The 17,711-nt window shown below is 40.9% G+C and overlaps 1 protein-coding gene across 2 annotated transcripts in view; it reads left to right on the forward strand.

The window, feature by feature from the left end:
• SMOC2 (SPARC related modular calcium binding 2) overlaps positions 1–17,349 on the forward strand; it is a 134,433-nt gene extending 117,084 nt beyond the window's left edge. For both annotated transcript variants that reach the window (XM_081188270.1, XM_081188271.1), the window contains 4 exons: positions 9,749–9,842; positions 12,773–13,047; positions 13,771–13,811; positions 16,154–17,349. In XM_081188270.1, coding sequence (XP_081044396.1) covers positions 9,749–9,842; positions 12,773–13,047; positions 13,771–13,811; positions 16,154–16,177 — 434 coding nt within the window. In that variant the 3' untranslated portion in view covers positions 16,178–17,349. The remainder of the gene's footprint in view (positions 1–9,748; positions 9,843–12,772; positions 13,048–13,770; positions 13,812–16,153) is intronic.
• Positions 17,350–17,711: the final 362 nt, after the last annotated feature.

Below are 17,711 nucleotides of genomic sequence, written 5' to 3' on the forward strand. Positions count from 1 at the left end.
GACACGCACAGTCTACCCCAATAGATCACCCTGCTCCCAGCCTGCCTTCCAAGTGTTCTCTTCAACCATTGTGATTGCTCACCCCTCGCCCACCAAACAGCTGAGAAGAGTGCAATTTACAATAAATCCCGCCTGCTGGCCGACAGCAAAATTTGTAGGGACACATGAAAACATGAGTTAGAGGTTTCTCAGTGTACACACACACACACACACACCTTGGTGCTGATAGGTAGCCTATGGGTTGCACAGCCCATTTGACACTGGAGAACTTTATGCTATTTAGCTCCTTGCTGAGGTGAAGTGTTTGTGTATATCCTTGTCACACGAGGTATGCATTCATTGGCCTAATTTCTCCATGGTTCATTTTGTGTTTGAATGGAAAACATACTTGTGGGCAAAACTATTTCTAAAGTAAACACTTAATTCTGTGTTACATCTTTGAACCTGCAAGCTAACATCGTGTGGTTTCAACTTCAACCCTTTACAAGAAATTATTAATGTAATCTGTCAAAGCCACACAATATAGGTGGCTGTTCCAAAAAGAAAGAAAGAAAGAAAGAGAGAGAGAGAAAGAGAGAAAGAAGCTGAGGCATGAAAGTTTTGCTCGAAACATTCCTTGACAACCTCTCCCGCTGCCCTTTTTCTTGTCTTCATAGAGGAATTCACTGAGGGTGAATTATTCCTGACATCCAGCTAGACCTTCCTCAGGTCAACCATTTTATTCCCAAGTCTGTTGAAATTAAGCGCAGCACGAAGCTCAGGAGAATTTTTCAGGGTTTGATAACACCTGTGTGGAACAGAGATTCCACTGTGCAAACGTTAAAGCACACTTACTCACCAACACTGTAAGTCGGAGAAGTCAAACATTCACCCCGTGTTTGCTCTAAAAGCTTGGCCTTTCTGTGCTTTCACATCAGGTTAAGCAACAGAGTTATAAAATTCACAGTGACAAGTTTGGTGTTTTGCTTGAATATCAGGCTTCCCTCCCCCCCATAAAGAGAGTTCTGTTACTTAAATACCATCTCAGTTTTATGTGACAGGCGTTTTCAGGAAACCATAGATAATTCAGTGGAAAGCTCCCTGTCATTCTGAGGTGCATTTTATTTATTGATTTGGTCAAAATAGGAAGACTGCTGTATAAGAAACCTGATCCTAAAGCCACAGGCAGGGTCTCTATGCTGATATAGCGCACCCACCCTGGGATCAACATATAGGGATTCTTGTGAAATTTGACCTCTAGGAATTCTATAAGGAATTACCTGGTTCATAAATCTCATACCCAGGTGAGGATCCAAATCTTGGCTATTTACAGGATTTTACGCTCTTTCCTAAAGTTGCAACACGACTCAGGGTTTAAATTATTAAAATATGGATTAGAATGCAAATTTTGTGAAAACACACACACTTAAACACATGTTTTAAGAGGTTTTTTTTTATAATAGCAAAATACAGATTGATGCAGAAAGAGGATTAATCAGAACTGCGGTAAAAACTTGTGAAAGTGATATTGACACCGTGATCAAGCAAAGCACTTTCATAATGAAAACCGATAGCCTTTAATTTCATTTTGAGAGCAGTTATTATGTTTTCAATGCACTTCATGTGCTTCATCTCAAGGATAATGATACAGAACACAGAGATGCTGGAATAGATCCCCAAAGCAGTTTAAGCCTGCAGTTCAGTATTAGTCCAACAATGTTACACACAGCTGGGACTAGGCGGGGTGAGGAGCAAATGGGGTGGGGGTGGGGTAGGAATTGAGCGGAAAAGTAGTGGGCAGGGGAGGGATTAAGCAGCTTCTCCTCCCTCCAGTCTTGTGTTCTGAATTTTTCACTTGTGGCAATGCAATCCTTTTTTTTTTTAAAAAAAAAAATCATTTTCATTAAATTTTCCACTTTAACAATCCAATCAAATCACATTAAATATTCCAGATTATACATATACATATCAAATAATCTGAATATTCTGCCAAATTATAAATTTTTAATAGGACTTCCCATGCTTCAAGTTCAGAGGGTTCTGATCATCTCATACTTCTACTGCTTTTCATAGTCACTTCCGATGGTTGTGGCAGTGCAATCCTATGTTCACAAGTAAGTCCCTGTGAGTTCAGCTAATGTCCTTGGGAATCCTACTATCTTCCATTCTGTGAACAGGACCAAGCCAGTATAGATGTTGATGAGACAGGAGTCTAAACATGCTGGGAATGTGGGTTTGGGAGAGCACATCACTGTTTGAGATTCTGTCCTGCCATGTGATACCCAAAATCTTCCTGACACAGCACATGTGGAAGGTGTTGAGGCATCACTCCTGGCAGTTGTTAGTTGCCCACAACTCACTTCCATAAAGCAGTGTGCTCAACACACAAGCCTAGTAGACTTTCATCTTGGTACTGGATGTTAGCATCACATTCTTCCATACCCTTTTGGAAAGACAAGCCATTGCTGTAGCTGCCTTGCCATGGCACTTGTCCAGCTCAGCATCAGTGGAGAGATTGCTGGTTATGGTGGAACCCTAGAAAACAAAATTGTCTGCCACCTCAAGCGTGTGATCACCAGTGCTGATGTGTGGAGTGTTGGTGATTTGCTGACCCAAGATGTTGGTCTTTGTAACGCTGGTGGTAAGGCCAAACTCTCTGCTGGCTTGGACAGTTGGTGAGTCTCCATAGAACTTCATTGGAGTATGCTGTCAAGGCTGTGTCATCTGCAAACAGCATCTCTCGAATAAGGAATGACAAAGTCCAATTTCCATTGCCACACCCTACTGTAGCTTCATCGATTCCTCTCTTAATAATTCCTGATCTACACAATCTGGAAATATTTAAATTGCCCAGCGACTCAGTAAACACCCCAGAGCAGAAGGAAGGAAACAATATCCTTCTGTCCTCTTTAAAAATGATCTATATATCAGGGGGTGGGGGTGGGAATATTCGCAAGACTTTCCGAAGCTTGACCAAACATCAGAAAGTTCTGGCTCATTCCCATATTTTATTTCTTGCATATTACCAGATGTGAAATGATTAGGAACTAGACTTGTCTGGTTTACATTTGTGCCTATGATATAAAAAAAATATCTATGGTTTCAGTAGTGTTCACAGAAATGTCAGGAGTCACAGGCGTCGGGTTAATGTGGCATCATGATCTCAGAAGAAGGAGAGGGAGAAACTGCTAGATTTACTCTAGGCAATTAAAAAAAAAACCTTTTCAGATTTTTAAAGGGTTAGCATGGGGGTGGGATAGTACTCACTTTTAACAATAACCCCTTGACTATGTTTCTTCAAATAGTCTCAGCAATTTGCTTGAGGCTCTAAGTGATTCCGATAAGTACTGTTGTCTTTTCACATACTTGCCTTTTCACACACTGATTTCTGTTGATCTATCTTCAACCTGTCACTGTCAACTCCAAGGCAGCCTTCACCAATCCGATGCCCTCCAGAAGTTTTGGACTACATCTTCTGCCCGCCCTGTCTGCATTGGCTGAGGCTGTTTGGAGCAGTAGTACAAAACATCTAAATGATACTAGGTTGCTGAAGGCTGTTCCAAGGTAACTTGTGGGCCCTTGTGGAGAGAGAGTGGGACAGGGCACTGAGCATAGGGAGTATAGGGGGCATCAGCCCCCTCAATATTTGGGGGCACGGGGCTCAGCCCCCCCAATATTGAGGGGGCTGACACCCCCACTGCCCTGCCACCAGGTGAGTGCTCAACAGCCAGGTGGGATGCACGAGGGTGAACATCGCTCTATGTGTGCAGCCCAATTGCATGTGACATCATGCACACATGATGTGCCCCTCCAATGTTGGGCGCAACTCGGTGCACCTTGAGTGGGATGAAAAGTAGAAGCAGCTTGGGTGACAGTCCATGAGAAACAGGAACAGTTTGCCCTCCCCCCTCATAGCACCATATTTTGCTGTGATAGTCCAAAAAAGAGAGGAAAAATAGGAGTTCAATATATTAAATAAGCATGTCAGTTTCATTCCCTCACCCCCAAACCTCAGGGTTGTACCCAATCTGTGTATATGAATTTTCAGTAAATAATTCTGCACTCTGACTAGATTGTGGCAGCGAGGGCTGCAGAGTATACTGCATAAAGGAATGGCAGGTTTCCAGGTAGAAGAGGAGAAACAGATCACTCAGATATGGCTTGTACCTCTTGCCTGGGAAAAACCCAAACTAGATTCTATAGGTGATCAGTGCATCAGCTGTAATAAGGTGTATGAGAACTTGGCAGAAGAATACTATGGGTTTTCCTCTAGGTTCAGTGGTGCAAGCCATTACTTGTGCAACTGCAGTTCAGTTCCACTCCTCTCTCTGGCAAGACGGGCAGAGCTGGCTGCCGCCACCCTACTTGCCAGAAAACTTTCACCACGCCTTTGGAAATGTCAAAATTCTGTTGTAGAGAGGAAAATTTTGGCGCCATGAATCCAATCTGTACAGAGATCTTAGCAAGGGATTCAGAGACGACTGTGTACTGTAGATCAGGCTGGATCCCTGCCATAGTTGTTCCTGGAACTGGCTGATTCCCCAAACATGAGGTGTCAGAACATCTGTCACATCCCAACATTTTGTTTTCCTCAGTCCCAGCTCACTCAGTATGGGGGATTTCCTCCTATCTCTCAGATCCAACAGCCTTGGAAAGCCAAAATACTAAACAGGTAGCCATTGTGATGAGTGACTGTCTGGATAATCTGTAACGGAAAGGGTTTGGACCTGAATATTACAACTGTATTGGTATGGCCAATCCTTTACAATGTAAAACCTAAATCTCATTCTGATTCTTGCAGCTCATTCTGATTCTTGCAGCCTGGACAGTTCTCTCTAATCCTTATCTACTTCATTATTATCTTAGATCTTTTCTAGTGCTGGTTATTAAATTTATCAGCCTTATTTCTATTAACATAACTATTTGTCATTCATTTGTAATTTAGCAAACTCTGCAGATTCTCATGCAGTATCTTTGTTGCAAGAAGCAACCCATCTTTTATCATCACTGTGAAAACGCAAGAACTCATATAACCCCTGTTTTGTTTTTGTTTATTAAAAAAAATAAAAGTTCTACAGGTTGCTCCAAGGAGCATTTAAAACTCCAAATGACATGAGCCTCAAAATAGCTAAAAGAAAGCCTCCTTCCCTGTAGACCAGCCCAGGAAATTCTGATCACCAGAGAAGGTCCAGCTACATTCAGAGGTTCAGGAAGGGTGGTGGTACATGAGAAGGCCTTCTCAGTGATAGTCCCAAGAATATGGCTCTCCCCACAGAGGATCATCTGGCACCATCTCTTTACAGCTTCCGTCAATGGCTGATTTTGGTGCCTTCCTTACAACATGTTGTATGGATTATAATTCAGAGCTTATCTCCTGTGTTTCTTTTTACTATTTTCATCATGTTTAATTACACACCCTGAAGGGCTGTTGTTACTAATACTAATAAGAATAATTATGTAATTGGCATGTTTCAAAAACAGGCAAATTATAGAGCTGGAATGGATCTCAAATGTCATCTAGTCCAACACTAAATGTCATGAACCTGGTTCAACTCTGAAGTTGATTTTAAAGAGCTGACTTTTGCCTAATGGCATGCTGGAAAAGTGGGTAGTTTCTACATACATGTATTTGAGCTTAGAAAGTAGAGATCATAGAAGAGATCATAGAATCAGAGTTGGAAGGGACCCTGAAGATCATCTAGTCCAATCCCCTGCACTGCAGGAATAGGCAGCTGTCCGTTATGCGGATTGAACCTACAACCTCAGCATTATTAGCACCATGCTCTAACCAACTGAGCTGTCAAAGGCCCCAAGGACAATTCCTATCCAGCCATCTTTGTGGTGCCACTGCTAGAAGCAACCATAACTGTGGTCACTGATTTTATTACAGTGCAGGATTGATGTTTTTGAACATAAACAGATTATTCAGATAGATTGATGTACTTGTTGTTTCTGCATAAATAGTAGGGATACAGTTGTGTTGGTGGACCAGATAATCTATAGCATCAGCACATTTCAAAATGCTGTCTGATGAACAACAGCCTTTCTAGGCAGTCCTTATGTTATCCTTATTTTTGCAGATTGAACTTCCCCCTGCAAAATCAGTACTTCACAGAATATCACTGGTCATGTTTTTGTGGCCACAAATACAGAATGTTCCCTTTTGTATAATTTTGATATGAGAACCATCCACGATTTTAAGCTTAAAGTGGTACCTCGGGTTAAGTAGTTAATTCGTTCCGGAGGTCAATTCTTAACCTGAAACTGTTCTTAACGTGAAGCACCACTTTAGCTAATGGGGCCTCCTGCTGCTGCCGCGCCGCCGGAGCCCGATTTCTGTTCTCATCCTGAAGCAAAGTTCTTAACCCGAGGTAATATTTATAGGTTAGCGGAGTCTGTAACCTGAAGCATATGTAACCTGAAGCGTATGTAACCCGATGCACCACTGTTAATGTTTAGTTGTGTCATTGGTTGGAGATTAAGTAGATTCTGTCAAATATAAAATATTTATTGGCTTTTGGAAAATGTTTCTTCTTGCCTAAGCATCCTTTAGTGAATTATTTAAAGGTGTATATCATGACTGGTATCATTTGGAAATAGGTCCCATTAAAACACTGGGACTTACTTCCAAATAAACATGCTTGGTGTTGAGGTACCTATTTGTTTGTTTCCCATTTTGTGCATAAACAACTTTCTAAATTATTCTAATAGGCAGCAAATATTATTTGGGGTGCACATACACAATGACTTAATTTATGCCATGGTGAGAGGAGGGTCTGCCACCAACCACCACTAGGGCAAATTTCAAATCCAAATAGATTTTTTGAATATTTCAGCTGACATGAACAGGAAAATATTACAATCCCACAGTTCTGTCGTCATTATACCCAGTAGAAGGTTTTGGGGGAAGAAAGCATGGGGGCTGATTAAACATTTTCAACACCTCACAGTGCCTGTTAAACAGTGGGAGAAATCACTTGAAATTGAAAAGTCATGCATTATCTGGGAAAGTAATATTCTATAATTCATCCTTTATAAAAGCCACAAGCTGCTGTGTAGAAAGAATGGGTTACAATTCTGGTCAATTCTGTGTCAAAACAGCAATCACAAGGCACTCCTTTTTCTTACAATATACGAAATTGGCACCAGACATTTTTCATTATTGTAACGTTCGTCTAACAGGAATCCATTTGGGTAAATTCCCCTGCACTAAAGAAATGTATCTAAAAACCAACGTGACTGTTTCAGAAATCATTCTTAGCTCTGTAGCCATGCTCCTCCCGATAATTATCTCAACCACATAGCCATAACTGAATTGTTTTAAAAGCAGCAAAGTCTCCAGATAATATCTGAAGCCTAGAGCATAAGTTGGCAGTATGAAGGCTGGGCTTCTCTGAGATTAAAAGGAGTCAGATGGAGGTTCTGAATGAACAGAAAATAGATTCTAGCCCTGTTCAGGCAATGCACATTCCTGAACAGGGAATGTAAACACCAGAAAGGGGAACAAGGGTTATGCCTGAGAGCCCCACTTACAATATCATGGCATGTGCTGGCCACCACTAGATCCACCTCTGACCTTTCTATATTGGTTACATGGGGTTCTTGGTCACACGATCAACTGATCATGCAAAGATCTGTTTATAATAATATTTATTAGTTTTCCAACAAATTGAACACAACACTACAAAAAAAAAACAAAAAAGAAAAAACATACAATAATACAATACAATACAAAAAACCCTACAAAACACTAGCATACAACTAACAAAACAAAACAAAAACCATTTAAAACACAGTCCATTTTCAATATCTTATCTTTCTTTCACTAATTTCCACGACCTCCTCACACCTCCCTTTTTGTGTTCCACTTCTATTAATTGTTTCAGCAATTCCTTTCCATCTCCCTCTGTTTTCTATCCTATAATTGTCTTAACACATTCTAACCTTATTTTTCCCTTTAATGCTCTAATAATCTATTTATACTTAATTCCTTATAACATTTCTACTAAAGCCATATAACTTCATTCCAACATCTTTCTAACATTCATTAATTTTACAGTATTTCTGTAAATAGTCTTTAAACTTTTTCCAGTCTTCTTCCACCGACTCTTCTCCCTGGTCTCGGATTCTGCCAGTCATTTCCGCCAATTCCATGTAGTCCATCAACTTCATCTGCCATTCTTCCCTGGTGGGTAAATCTTGTGTCTTCCAATATTTCGGGATGAGTATTTTTGCTGCTGTTGTTGCATACATAAAAAAAGTTCTATCCTTCTTTGGCACCAATTGTCCGACCATGCCCAGGAGAAAGGCCTCTGGTTTCTTAAGGAAGGTATATTTAAATACCTTTTTCATTTCATTATAAATCATCTCCCAGAATGCCTTAATCCTTGGGCACGTCCACCAAAGGTGAAAGAATGTACCTTCAATCTCATTACATTTCCAACATTTATTATCAGTCAAATGATAGATTTTTTGAAGCTTAACTGGTGTCATGTACCACCTATAAATCATTTTCATAAAATTTTCTCTTAAGGCATGACATGCCGTAAATTTCATACCTGTGGTCCATAACCGTTCCTAGTCAGCCATCATTATGTTATGTCCAACATCTTGTGCCCATTTAATCTTAGCTGATTTCACCGTTTCTTCCTGAGTGTTCCATTTCAATAGCAAGTTATACATTCTTGACAAATTCTTAGTTTTTGGATCTAACAATTCTGTTTCCAATTTTGATTTTTCCACCTGGAACCCAACTTTTTTGTCCAATTTGTATGCCTCCATTATTTGATAGTAATGGAGCCAATATCACACTTTGTTTTTCAATTTTTCAAAGCTCTGCAATTTTATTCTCTCTCCATCTTGTTCTGATCATGCAAAGATCATGCCTTTCCACTCAGTACAGAAAAGTCAGGCTGACGTATGTGGGACCTGCCATAAGAATGCTGGGTACAGGCCTGACATGCATGTCCCACATCTAGAGATGAGGTAGGGGGTGTGATTCAGTTTGCATCTAAAGGCAAACTTACCTGATTGGCACTTTCCAAAATGATTCACGAACCAAAACTCAGCGATCCTTCAAAATTTGCACATTATAAATTTTGTATTGCTGTTCTCCAGCCAAGCAGCATGTATCAAAATGTAGGTACTCTGGTAAAATATGTGTGTAAATACATATATTAGTGAAAAGAGCATTAAAATGCACTCTATTGGGGAATATTGCATTGCAAAAATGTGTATCTTAGGAATGCATTGCAAAAAAATTGTATAACAGGAAAAATTGCGTACAAAAATGTGTGTAGTAGGAGGAAATTCACAGTAAGACTCTGTTGAAATATCTTCAGGATGAACCTGAGAATGAGAAAATAAGAACCTGAAAGAAACCAAAATTGACACATCCACCCAACAGTACCAACCCTCTTGTTCATGCTTACATTCCCTGTTCAGCCATAACAACGGAAAAGGACTGGGAATTAGTATGAATTCAAGTACTGGATATAACTCTTCCATTGAAATAAGGGAGTTTACAAGTGCTTGACTTTGGCGTGATTGCCAAAAGAATCTGAACATGTAAGACATATGAAGCTCTGTTCAGAACGTGTGCTCTGTGCTATGAAGACAGCTCTGAACGCCACATGATTTGGCCTACATCTGACCCTCAACATTCCCGAAATGTAAATGTGGCTTTGTATCCCACGTTTTAGTGCAGATGTACCCTCCCCCTTCTCACAACATGGACTTAAATAATGCGAGCAATCTGTTTCCATTTTAGGTTGTCCAGGACCCAAGAAGAATGAGTTCTTGACAAGTGTTTTGGATGCGCTCTCCACAGACATGGTGCATGCAGTCTCTGATCCTTCCAGCAGGTGAGTTTGGCTCCAGTCCCCTGTGTGCTTTAGGAAGTAATTCTGGTTGTCACTTTTCCTCTCTCTTTACTTTTGTGGAAGACAGCTAGAGCTTAATGACAGTTATCAAATATAATTTAAACCGCAGCTCAACACTGATCTTTTAAATGAAAAAGGGATCAAGTAGAATATGAGTAGGGTGAATTCCCCCACTTCTGAGTAACTACAGCCTGCTCCCATACATTGGGGATTAAGAGGAAGGGCTTCCTTATAAAAGGGCATGACTTCTGCAGGTAGGCTTGAGCCAAGTAATTTCCTTCCACCTTAGAAATTAATCACTGGCTCTTCTGATTTTTTTCCATTTAGAAAAGTAACAAGATGCAATGAATCCACAACACAAAGACTTTTGAAAGGGGGTTCGACTGAGAGTGTGCAATGAGTGCTCTGAAATGATCTGATGCTGTCACATAAGTAAATCATGAAGGAGGTGTGCCCTAGGGATGAGCGAGGGATATGATTTGGTTCACGTTTTAACACGAACATACCTAGTTTGCACTTCCTGAAACAATGCATGAGCCATCCTTCGAAATTCACACATCTCCAAATTTTGCAATGGCATTTGCCAACAGAGAAAGAGTTTGCAATGCACACATCATGGGAAAGCGTGCATAACGATGCATACGTTTGTGAAAATAATATACAAAAGTTCATTGCTTTAGGGGGCATTGCTTGCAAAAATAAACCAGGGAGAAATGCACACTCAAATGCCGATGGATATTCTTGCTTCAAAACATGGCAAACATGTGGCAAACTGAACATAAGATCAGTTTTTAATTGTGCAGGCTGAATACCACCCAAAAATAGCAACCTTAGATCAAATTACTGTATTGGTTAGGATCATATAAACACACTGTGAGATTTCCCTTTATCAGGTCACTGAATTTTGGCAACACTGCAGACAGTAGTGGGCGGTGAATTGGCATTGGTGGGACACATTGTTCTCCTGGCTTCTCAACACAGCAGAACACTACCACCTTCCAATAGAGTGAGGGATGAAGCTGGGGGAGATTGGTGCATGTCAGTGGAGCCACACACACTAAACCTGAGCCTTGCCCCTCTTTCTCTTAGTAAGCAGCAGCAACCCACCATGTTGGGAAGCTGAGAGAGCAACAAAGCCCCACCCTCATCATCTCGCTGACTGCTGCTGGTTGCAAGGATGTTTAAGAGCAAGGCTTCATCTTCCAAAGGGAGCAGACTGCAGCCCCAGCCTAGCTAAAGTTAGTTTTGACTAAATCCTATTGAAAGCAGTGGGAGTTGAGCTGGTCATGATTAACCTGGGACTAAGTCCTAACTAGCTTTAGCTGGACGATAGCCAGCATGCTGAAATAAAAGACACCAAGCCATTAGTCAAAGGCAGTGAAGTCATCCAATAAAGCATTTCATTTCGTTTTCTGCAGTGGGCAGTTTTACACTTCGCATGGAAAAGAAAATAGCCTCTGTTTCTCCCAGTAAAATTTATAAATTCATAAAAATATATTACATGCAATTTAGGCACATTGGAAGTTGCTGGCTCTGTTCCAAGTGGAACACTCTTTCCTTTCTTTTAATGCAACGTGATGCCATAAGAGCCATAATATAATTTTGAGCAACACACTTTGCTCATGTTGTGACTATTACTTTTGCCACTGGGAAAGGTATTTCAGGGTCATCTTGGTTTTTAGCCTCATGTTGTTGCAGCTCAGTCACTAAGATGTTCACGTTCCTCACCTGTTTGGACTTTCATCACATCAGTAAAATGTATTTTAAAAACTTGTCCCTTTTTAACAGTAGCAAGGTCATGATCCACCAAAAATGGAGCATTAAGTCCACTTAATATTTTGTCCATTGAAACCAAATGGACTTATTAATATCCACAACAGTGGCTGGATTGTGCCCAATTATTTAAATTCAGTGGTGTATTTTAGAACTGAAGAGGCAGAATTCTGAGCTAGCTGAGAAATCTGATTAAGTTCTGAACATGTTTAGTTCTGAATATGCCTCCACTGTGTAAATCAGCTGCACTGATGCATTTGGCAATTCATTTGCTTTAATAGTGCTGTCTATGCAATCCTATATGTGTTTTCTCTGAGTCTCATGCAGTGGCGTAGCGTGGGGGGTGCAGGGGGGCCCGGCCGCACCAGGCGCAACATCTGGGGGTTAGGGTTAGGGGGCGCAAATCCACGGGTTAGGGGCGCAAATCCACGGGTTAGGGGGCACAAATTACTTGCCTTGCCCCGGGTGCTGACAACCCACGCTACGCCACTGGTCTCATGTAATTCAGTGGGTATATAAGCAGTCTGATTAGTTGGACATAAAACTATCCATTTCATCTTAAATTTCATAATCATCCTACCAAATGCATACAGTGAGCCTATGCTTAGCTGTTAATCTTCCTATCTTGGTACAAGATTGTCAGTTGCATTCTAGTTTTGCCTTTTGCAGCTTTGGGAGCACCTCCTCTTGATAGGCTGATTGCAGTGCAACGATAGGCTGAACCAAACAGAACCAAACCCAGTAGTGCCTTCACTGGCAGAGACAATGTTTACTCAGCTGCTATGGCACACCTCAGACCGAGACTGGCTACATCGAATGGAAAGTGGGGGAAACAGAGGCAAGCTGTTGTCTATGAGAAGCTCACAAGCAAGAAATTAAGGGTAGAAATCCTCTCTTGGTGTATTGCCTCTGTGATACTGGAAGAGCAGTGGCAAGGAAGAGGTCAAGCAAAATAAGTTGTGTACGTGGTGTTTTTATCAGACACAAATCTGAGTATTCAGGGGGCTTCACAATGATTCCTCGTCCTGTTATTCCAGTAGCACAAGCACCACAAATATGATGAAGGAATTGGGAGGGTCCAAGAGGGGAAACTGATAGTGAAGGTTTTATGCTCACTTAATGGCCTATGTCTTTTGCAGGCTTTCAGAACCAGATCCTAATCACACTCTGGAGGAAAGAGTTGTCCACTGGTATTTTAAACAACTGGATAAGAATGCTAGTGGTGATATCGGCAAAAAAGAAATCAAGCCGTTTAAGAGATTCCTGAGGAAAAAGTCCAAGCCCAAGAAATGTGTGAAGAAGTTTGTGGAATACTGTGACGTGAATAATGACAAATCCTTAACGGTTCCAGAACTAATGGGTTGCCTGGGGGTTACGAAAGAAGATAACAAGGCAGACACAAAGAAACGTCATAGTAAGAAGATATCCTAACTAGCTTTTTTATCACAGCTTTATGAGAAAGATATTGCATCTGGAGTTTCATAAGTTACTTGTGACTTATATGGAGAACTGGTTTTTACGAAAGCCAGCAGACAAAACCACCCCTTCCAGCAATGCTTTTTCAGAGGTGACCTGCAACAAAATGTTGCAGTGTGGAGGGCTGCTTGTTCAGACCCACACCGTTTCCTCCATTTCCCCACTCCACCCCACTGACTTGGGTCAGTATTCCATTGCCACTGAGCATGCTCAGTTCCCAATGGACTATTTGGAGTAGGAGTGTTCCACAGCCATTAGATTTTTTGTTTTTTAACCCTCTCTGAAGATTTTCTTGTACTTCTGCAAAGCTCAGGATTCGTCCTGGCCTGCTGATATCTTCTTGTGTGGGGGTGTCATTGTTTTGGCTATATAAAAAACAACACTCACAGTCAGAACATCACAAATAGAGGAAATGATAAAGCCAGATGCCACAACTGGGTTATGGAGTCCAATAAAAATCTGAAAGCTGCTGCTATCTTGTTTCAGATTTTGTGGTCTCTGGAGATTTAGGTAGGGGGAGAACCCACCAATACACACACATATATTTAATTGTAAAGCAATGTCCTCATTTATTACACAGAAGTTTCAAAGATTTGTTTAAGGTCTTGCACAGATACTATTTTTATGGTCAACTAACATACCATGTTTTCTTCCTTGACAGCTCCAAAAAATAATGGTGAAAGTACTCCTTCCAACAGGCAGGTAAGTGTGGAGAAGACACTTTTCCATTCTCCCAATAACTGTTTTTAGCCTTATCTAGTCTGCATGTCTTGGCAGTCACATTCACTGCCTGTGTTAGATACCCCACCCTAAGTCAAGGTACTGTATGCTTGTGAAACGAGGACGACTTATAAAAACCATCTCCAACTCCTCAAAAGATTCCATCAACGGTGCCTCTGAAAAATTTTACACATCACCTGGGAAGATAGGCGAACTAATGCCAGTATACTGAAAGAAGCAAAGATCGCCAGTGTCAAAGCAATGATTCTTCAACATCAACTTCGTTGGACTGGTCATGTTGTGAGGATGCCTGATTATCGTCCTCCAAAGCAGTTACTCTACTTAAAAATGGTAAGCGTAATGCTGGTGGTCAACAAAAGAGGTTTAAAGACTCTCTAAAGGCAAATCTAAAGAAATATAGTATAAACACCTACAACTGGGAAACACTGGCTTGCGAGCGCTTCAGTTGGAGAACAGCCTTTATCAAAGGTGCCATGGGCTTTGAAGATGCTCAAACTCAGGACGAAAGGGAGAAATGTGCTAAGAGAAAGGCATGCTTGGCAAACCCTCACCGTGATCAACTCCAGTCCAGAAGCCCATGTCCCCACTGTGGAAGGACGTGTGGTTCCAGAGCTGACCTCCACAGTCACTTATGTACTCACTTTTAAAACCGTGTTTATGGAAGACAATCTTACTCAACTACAAGTGATCGCCAAAGAAGAAGAAGACATAGTACTCAAGGCTGTCAAGTTAATCCCACAAGCAGCACTCCCCTACCCTGGAAGTAAAAATACAAGAAAAAATTAAATAACTAGCCATCTTATGTCCTTTCATGACATCCAGAATCATCTGCCTCAGTCTGCCTAATGACAGGGCTGGCTCTGGTACAGTCTTACAGAAAAGCCACCTCTCAAAGGGATTTTTTTTTAATATTTAAAAATAGTCATATGATGTCAGCCTTCCTTGGTGCTACATAGTCATATGATGTCAGTCATTTGCTTGATGCTACATTGACACGTCCAAAAGCCAGCAATTAATTTAGTGTAGGCTTTCACACCTTTGGTAGAACCTCACAGCTAAGAAAAAGTTCTTATTTCTCCTCTGCTGAAGAAAGGACCCAGAGGCTTAACTCTCCTCACATCCCTTAAGTTTGAAACAAGGCAGTCTGAAAACAATTACTGTGGTAGAAGTCCAAACCATTCAAAAGTTTATTTCAAGTATATAATAGCTGTTGCTGCCCCATGTGCTGCACACAGCTCTCAACGCATAATATATACCTCTCTCTCTCTCTCTCTCTCTCTCTCTCTCTCTCTCTCTCTCTCTCCCCTCCTGCTTTCCTGTAATCTGATAACAACATGTAACTTATATAGTGAAGCAGTTCTGTCATTTCTGGGTTTCTGCTCCCCCTCCCCCTTTATTTGATTTGATTTCTTTAAATATTTTTGCTGACTCAGTCTCAATTATTTTAAAAGCTGGTGCTGTGAAATGATAGCCTTGAAATGGTCCTCGTTGTGCAAACCATCTGTTGGCAGTTAACTGCTGCAGCGACGTGAGGCTATGAAGGTACCTCACAGATGCCAAAGGTGGCTTTCATCACGAGGCCTCGCGCTTGAAAGGAAGGCATTGGAAATGAATACGCCTGACAAGGAACGGTTTTAAAAGAAACCACCCACCTCAAAAGAGAACAATCAGCTCCATTTCCATCGGGGAATGGGCAATAGGGGGTGATAATAAGGGCTCTAGCATTTTCTATTTCACCAAGAGCTGATCTACACGTTGTGGGGAATTAGGTGGTAAACTGAAGTGACAGAATTCTGGGCTGGAACACTTTTAGACTGTAGGTGAGAGGTTGTATTTTTGAATGCTCCCTCGTGGAAAAAGCTCACTACATGTGGAAAACTAAAACATCAGAGAAAGGACAAAGCTAAGCCCCACTCTCTGGTGTGCTAAGCATTTAGCCTAGTATATTGCATAGAGAGTTTGGTTTAAAAACACACATCAGGAATAAGGAAACTGGTTTTTCAAACGTTGTTGGACTACAAATATCGTCATCCCTAACCATACTGGCAGAGGTTGATAGGAGTTGGGAGTCCAGCAACATCAGGGAGTTTACATGTTCCCAATCCCAGTTTTACCTTTAGAAGTATTCAGACCTCTGATATCCCACCTGTGGTCTCAAGAGGACTGTACCACGGAGCATGTTCTAGACTGACTGTGATATATTTTTATTTGTGTCTGTGATATCGGTATATCAATTGTTTATTGCTGTAATGCATATGATAGCAATATATATGTGACTCTGTTTTTCAAAATTTCTTTGGCAGCAAACCTCAAAGAAACAAGGCTGAACACTTCATGTCCAAGGCAGGTCTCTCAGATGCATGGGAGACTCCCTCACCAAAAGGCAATTAAAAAAAGAAAGAAAGAAACCCAACAACCGTAGTATTTGCACTTTGTACTTTAAATGTAAATTCACTTTGTAGAAATGAGATATTTAACAGACATTTAAGAGAATCTGTGAAAATGTAGTAACAGCTTGTTTTTAAACAATTATCACATACAATGTATGTGCCTTTTATTGTCTGAAATCTGTACGTGTTGGAGGTGTAAAAGTTTGCATTTAATCTTTTTTTGAAAGAAGAATGTTCAGCTGGACATTAACATAGAAACTAGTCTTGTAGTATTTTTCTGTTCAGTAATTTTGCTTGTTTTCTACATAGCTATTGATTTTTTTATGAAGTTATACTGAAAACCTGCTCATTTCAAAGTCTACTGTACTCATAACTTTAATGAATCTCTGTGTTAAGGTTGCGTGTTCCTTAGGCTTAAACCAAGAATTGGAAATTGTTGTTGACTTCTCGTGCACCTTATATAAGTAGAGGAACCTTTTCTCTGTAGGTGTTTAGAGGGTTAAAAAAAAATGGCGTTGACTTTCTCCAGAGCACAGTTGTACAACAAGAATGCAACCACTAATTGATTGGAAATAAATCTTTTGTAGATTTTCCTCTGTATTCCCTCCCCCCTCTTTAGAGGACATCAGTATAATATATATTTTCCTTCCCTGTTCTTCCTGCTTTTGGGTAGGTTTAGTCAGCCATTAAACTGGCAAGTATGTGGTGTCACTCAAAACAAAATCTGCCAAGCCCCAGAATAGACATAATAAGGCAATAAAGGGGCACAATTGTTCAGTATTGTAAATCTAATTATAAGGAGACAAAGAAGGTAGAACAGGCTTGTCAGTCTTTTCTTTTCCTTACACTTGGCTGAGCTGTGATCTGCAACTTGCGGTGCCCCGGGATCTACAAAAAGGTAAAACTATCACTTGAACAAATTATGAACAGTTATTTTAGGGAGGTGCAGTCAGCACAAGCTGCCCCTTAGGGCATCATTCTTGCCATCTGGGAGATGTTCTTACAAGTTTTCATACCTTTCCTATCATTTGGAGGGAGTTTTCTTTTTTCACCCCTTTCCTGGAATGCCTGAAGGAAAGAGAACTTGCAGATGTGAACTTGATGGCAAAACATTTGAAAGAACAAAAAATAACAATAAGGAACTTTCGCTTCAGACCTTGGACAGCAATAAATTATACAGTAAGCAGCCAGAGACAACAGCGTGTAGGGTAGGGAGAGTATGAGCATATAGATATCTTAGAGTTGAAAGGGATTCAAGGGTCATCTAGTCCAACCCCCTGCATTGCAGGAATCTCAGCTAAAGCAGATGGCCATCCAATCTCTGTTTAAAAACCTCCAATGGAGGAGAGACCACCACCTCTCATGGGAGTCTGTTCCACTGTCAGAAAATTTCCCCCCAAAATGGTCAAAATCTCCTTTCTTGCAACTTGAAGCCATTGGTTCGCGTTCTACCTTCCAGAGCAGGAGAAAA

The sequence above is a fragment of the Podarcis bocagei genome (genome assembly GCF_964188305.1).
Source record: "Podarcis bocagei genome assembly, chromosome: 3".
Lineage (NCBI taxonomy): Eukaryota > Metazoa > Chordata > Lepidosauria > Squamata > Lacertidae > Podarcis > Podarcis bocagei.